The 5,505-nt window shown below is 49.5% G+C and overlaps 1 protein-coding gene across 4 annotated transcripts in view; it reads right to left on the bottom strand.

The window, feature by feature from the left end:
• Positions 1 to 1,380: 1,380 nt before the first annotated feature.
• Positions 1,381 to 5,505, bottom strand: part of GRAP2 (GRB2-related adaptor protein 2) — a 73,449-nt gene continuing 69,324 nt past the window's right edge. For 2 of the 4 annotated variants that reach the window (XM_008074108.1, XM_021707009.1), the window contains 3 exons: positions 3,745 to 3,951; positions 2,504 to 2,626; positions 1,381 to 1,844 (listed from right to left, as the gene is read on the bottom strand). In XM_008074108.1, coding sequence (XP_008072299.1) covers positions 1,665 to 1,844; positions 2,504 to 2,626; positions 3,745 to 3,951 — 510 coding nt within the window. In that variant the 3' untranslated portion in view covers positions 1,381 to 1,664. The remainder of the gene's footprint in view (positions 1,845 to 2,503; positions 2,627 to 3,744; positions 3,952 to 5,505) is intronic. The other 2 variants (XM_008074109.1, XM_008074107.1) reach the window with 2 other exon arrangements.

Here is a 5,505-nt window from a genome sequence, read left to right as displayed (position 1 = left end):
CCAAAGGCTGCAGACACGCCTCACTCACGCACGCCTCTCCCCCCACCTCTTTCAGGCTATTTTCTTTCCCCTCCCAATACCCATCATAGAGTCCTCCTCCCTCCTTTTCTCTAAAGGAAACATGGGGATCAGAGAACTGTAGAATCACAGCCACAGGGGACACTGCTTACGTTACACTGGCAGCAACTTCTGAGTCAAAAACTCTTTTTTGTCCTACCCCCTTCAGTAATAGCTGCTCCCTGGTCCTCCTTAGAGCAAGGAGGGCTGGGGAAGGGAAACTCCCTGGGTTCCTTCATCAGCACTTTTACCCCAACCCTTTCTTTTCTGTCTCAGCATGTGTGCATGCATGTGCACACATGCAGGGGTGTATGCAGTGTGCACATGCCCACACACTCCAAAAGCCCTCCATGCAGACACGTTTGCTCCCCGGTCTCCACTAAGGCCCTGAGCTTCCTCTCTCCCCACCCCAGCCAGGCTGATCTGGGTTTCACACCCACAGGGTGGACACTAGGACACACGAATCTGGTTTGAGGTGATGCGGAAGGACAGTGTCAGAGGAGTTCCTCTCCTCAGGAACAACTCTCGTGGGTGGGAGGCCAGCAGTGGTCAGACTGAACAGGAAGCTCATCTCAAAGCCAGCTTCCTCCTGGGTGATGTTCAATCCATCAATAGTCAAGTGCTTGTAGAGTGGGCTTCTCTCTAAGCCACTGGGCAATCTTCAAAATACAGAAAATCAAGAGGGAAGATGAACAGAGATCTGAAGACCTCATAATCATAAAACAATGACTCTAAAATTCCACATTTTCAGCCAGGGCTTCTCCAGGCAGTCTACAGAATCTAGGATGCTACTTTTTTCATGGTGGGGAGTGGAGGTGACACTATAGGATGGTGGAAAAATCCCTCCATTTCCCAGCGCTTGGCTCATCATGGTGTCTCTGCTTCTCTACATTGGAGACACTTCCCTATCAGTCATAGGGAAGAAGATTGATTACCCAAGGAACATTTATGTGAGGGACAGGCAAGTCTTAGCTGGGCTTCAACGAGGAGGCCAGTCAGGCACAGGCAGGGGCTCTCAGACAGTCTGTTCCTGTCCTGCCTCCATACCTCTGTCTGCTCTCAGTTCAGACTTGCTTGGCTGCCTGTGGCGCTGGATCAGCTACACCTCATTCTCAGGGCAGCAGTGCCTACCCCTTGGAGGACAGGAGAAAAGCTGCCCTGCAAGCCCTTCAGGCGAGCAGGGCCTACAGGTGAGCTGGGACATGCCCCACCAAGTCCAACTCCACCCTGCTGTTCTGCGTCCAACGCCAGGGTGTGGTCTTGCCTTAGCTGCTCTCTGTGAAAATTCCCAAGACAAGCAGGAAGTAGTGAGAGTTTAGGACGGGACAAAGTTCCATTTCATTTCCCTGTTCCCCTTCCCAGTTCCCCCTCTGCCTTCCACACATCTCTGAGAGGAGTAGAAAAATAACTATGAATATCATCCTCTACCTGTGTTCCTTTCATATCAACTGATTAACCAACCCCATTGCCAATAAATTACTATTATAAAATATCATGTGTATACACAGGCATACATAGACAAATGTATGTATACGCAGTTCAGCCTTTTTTCTTGCCCTTCTCTTTTGGACAGCTTCAGACAAAAAGCCCTCTTGCCTCCAAGAGGTTCATCGGGTCATGGGTGCCACGTAGTTGGCAGGGAAGAGGCCCAGTTTGTTGTGCAGGCGGCCGGTCCACCAGGATGGGTTGGAGCTATCCAGGACCTCCACCACCTCTCCACTGCAGAATCCCAGCTCATCGTCCTCCAGGGCCTCAAAGTCGTACAATGCCCGGGCCCACCGCACTCGCTGTTGGGGGAAACACAGAGAGGCTCTGCTGAGCCACGGGCCTGCCCAGCCCTCCCCTTCCACAGGAGAAGGTCTGGGGCTCCTCACACACCTCCATGTCCTCTGAGAACATCCTTCTCTGAAGGTCAACCCCGCTGCAACTTAAAGCAGATGTGGGTGCATAGCCCCGAGCGTGGAGTTCCCAGAATTGACCACATCATACTTGAGACTCGGGACACTTACTGACAGAGACGCTGCTGTCCAAGGCCCCGCCAGAATCCTTTAGAACTACTCTCTCCACATCAATAGGTGACATTCTTATTTTCTTCAAGTGACACACAGAATGGCTACGTGCTCCAAATAACAGCGCTTGGTGTTAGTGCAATGAGTCCCAAGACGAGATGCATTGCAATGATCAAGGCAGCTATAAGGAACTATGATAAAGATGATAAAGAGCCAGAGAGAGAACTATGAGAACAGGGAGGGCCTGAAAGCCAGCCCGAGAATGGCCTGGGTGGTGCTGGCAGGGTCCCAGACCTTCCCCAGCACTGGCGCTTGCTGAGTTCCCACAGCCTCGGGTATGAACTCTGTGTAGTTGGACTCTCTCCTGCCTTGTCTCCTCCACTGAGCTCTGTCCCATGGCCTTCTCCCGGGGAGTCCAGAGAGGGAAGTTCACATACCCCTGCCACTTGGAGCTGCACTGGGTCTGTGTGTCTCCGATGCATGAGGGCCGCGTTCATCTCGTTGCCCAGGCCTGTACCACAGTGCCCATCGTTTATGTCAAGGCTGCCTCCTCGGCGTTCCTAGAAACGTGCAACGGAGAGCCCTTCACCCTACTGCCAAGGGCGTCTCCCACAGGCTCCCTGAGTCAGTGTCTTGCTCAGATGCCATTCACACAGCTGGGAGTTCAGGAATACCTGCTGCTGATGACATAAACCCCCGGGGCATGAAGAGAGGGGGAAGGGGGCTGAAGGCAAAGACAGGTTTCACTTATTCAGTCAATCATCTGAAATATTTATCAGGCACCTACCATATTCCAGTATTGTGCCAGACACTAGGGCTATATAGTGAGAAGAGAGGGACCTGACTTCACGGAACTTGTGTTTAGTGGGGGAACCACACACATGCAAGTGGTAAGTGAACAGAGAAGAGCATCTAAGTCTACCTGGGTGAATCAGGAAAGGCTTCATAGAGGAGCTTGAACTCCTTTTAAACTTAATCTCCAGTTTAAAAGAGGAGTAGGATTGGTCAGGAAAGGGCACTTCAGGCAGAGGGAACAGCATATAAAAGGCTACACAGGTATGAGAGGAAACACAAGGGACCATTCTGGTAACTAAAGGAAGTGCAGCGTTGCTGGAATCTGTACTTGTGTGGGGAGCCCGGGGAGGGAGCAGGAGAGGAGGCTGAGGAAACAGATGTAGGCAGCTCATAAAAGACTTTGTGTGCCCTGCTAAGGAATTTAGGGACGATGTTATCTGGCTGTATTGTCCATCTCGGTAAGCCGCCTGGAATTCCATCTGGAACAAGGCGGGGGATAAATAAATAAATAAATAAATAAGCAAGTCTCTGTTGAGCGCATTAATCCTTTTCTTCTGGTGGATTTCGACAGCCAGATGGGTTAGGGGGCATGAATAGATTTGGAATTGTGCTGATAGGAAAATGAAGCAATTGTTCAATGAACCCTCAGGGGAAGAGTGCGTGTGTGTATATGCGTGCGCGTGTGTGCGCCTGTGTGTTCAGACAGGGAGCCGTTTAATTCACAGAGATGTCTTTGCCAGGAGCAGTTTCCATATTTCTGCCATTCAGGGGGCCCAGCATCTTCTTCACAAACTCTGTGATTGCTGATGAGGCTGGGCCAGGCCTGGGGGGAAGGCAGGTCCTCCTTCTCACTTACTGTACCCACTTCATTCTTTCGAGATACCTGGTGAAAATGGGGATGCGGCAGATAGCGCTGCTGCGCTGGGGCGTACTGCGGAGGCGGCTGCTGGTGCTGGTGGTACTGTGAGGCGGGGGCGGGCGGGTGATCTGACAGCTTCCGGTTCATGGGAGGCCGAATTTCTTCTCCCACAGCCCCACCGAGTTGTGGGCCTCCTTGGGACCTCCGGTCCAGGCTGTTGCCCTGGCGACCCTGGGAGAGAGAACAGAGATGATGGCAGACCCGGATCTCTGGCTCCATCCCACCTGCAGGCAGTTGTTCCGGGACTCTGCTCACCAAAGCGCCAAGAAATAGCTGGAGGGGTGGGGGCAGCTTAAAGGGAACGGACAGTTTAGTTCTTCACGTTTTCAGAAGTGGCCTCTGCATTCTTAGATGCCAGTTTTAGGAGTTCAGGTCTCTGATTCACAGACTAGCACTTTGCACACGGTACCTATTTAGTCCATTCCTAGCAGGCTTGTTTTTCTCTGTGTAATCAAGCTTGAATATTCCATTTTACTGACACAATGCCACCCCTCCTTATCACATGTTGCCACACTGCTGGACATCTTACCCTCCAGATAAGCTTCACTGTTGACTTTGCATGATTTTGAGCTGTCATTTACAGCCGGGTGATAGGAACCCAAACAGCAACATTCTTGCAGCACCATGGAAACCAGGCCTGGTGCTGGGGGTTCTGGGAAGGAGCAAGGCCCTTCTATTCGTGAATCAGAAATACTGTATTGTTATTTTTATTTAACAAACAATTACATAGAGCCCTGGGCTCAGTATATACCAGGCACTGTTCTCAGCACTTTAAAAATATTAATTCAGCGCCGGGCTTAGGGGCTCAGCCTGTAATCCCAGCACTTTGGGAGGCCAAGGCAAGTGGATTGCCTGAGCCTGCAGTTTGAGACCAGCCCCGGGAACTTGGCAAGACCTTCTCTCTACAATAAGTAAAAAATTAGCTGGGTGTGGTAGCGCACACCTATAGTTCCAGCTATTTGGAAGACTGAGGCAGAAGGATCACCTGGGTCCAGCAGGTTGACACTAAGGTGGCCGTGAGTGTGCCACTGCACTCCAGCCTGGGTAACTCATTTAATCCAGTTTAATGTAATTGTATTTTGCCTTTCTAATCTCTGAATACACATCCTAGTAAGTTAATACCTCTGTCCGCTTCCTGGTTAAAATAATTCACAAAGTCTTGGTTAACCTTTGTTTTATTTCTGAACTTTTGTGTGCACTTGGTGGGAACACCATTTTCTCCTTTGACAGCAGTGTCTCAGGCTTAAAAACACCTGTGGACTGAAAGGGAGGGTTTTCTTTATTGCCTCAAAGCACAGGTTGCCTTCACAGTCTCAATGCCTTTTTAAATAACCTATTCCCGGGATTTCAATGGTTCTTGTGAATGCTTGTTTCTATAATATGCGTCTCTTATAACCTGCTATTTCCTTTGAAAAATAGTTTATAAATTGATGCGTTTGTATGAATTTACTTATGGAAGGCAAGTTAACATTTCTTTAGTGCCCACTGCGGACTAGACTCTGTGGCAGTGCTTAGCTATATTACCTCATTTAATCCTCACAATGGCCCAGTGAAGGAGGAATTATGGTTCTCTCCATTCTACAGATGAGAAAACTGATACTCAAAAGGTTTCTTATCCTGGCTAGGCAATACAGGTAGTTATGTGATTAAATCAGGGTTCGAGGCCAGGTTGGTCTGATACATTTTCTTTTTTTTTTTTTTTTTTTTTTTTTTTTTTTTTTTTTA

The sequence above is a fragment of the Carlito syrichta genome, unplaced genomic scaffold (genome assembly GCF_000164805.1).
Source record: "Carlito syrichta isolate Samal-C Ts95f unplaced genomic scaffold, Tarsius_syrichta-2.0.1 Scaffold316302, whole genome shotgun sequence".
Classification (NCBI taxonomy): Eukaryota; Metazoa; Chordata; class Mammalia; order Primates; family Tarsiidae; genus Carlito; species Carlito syrichta.
This window is presented reverse-complemented; position numbering and strand designations above follow the sequence as displayed.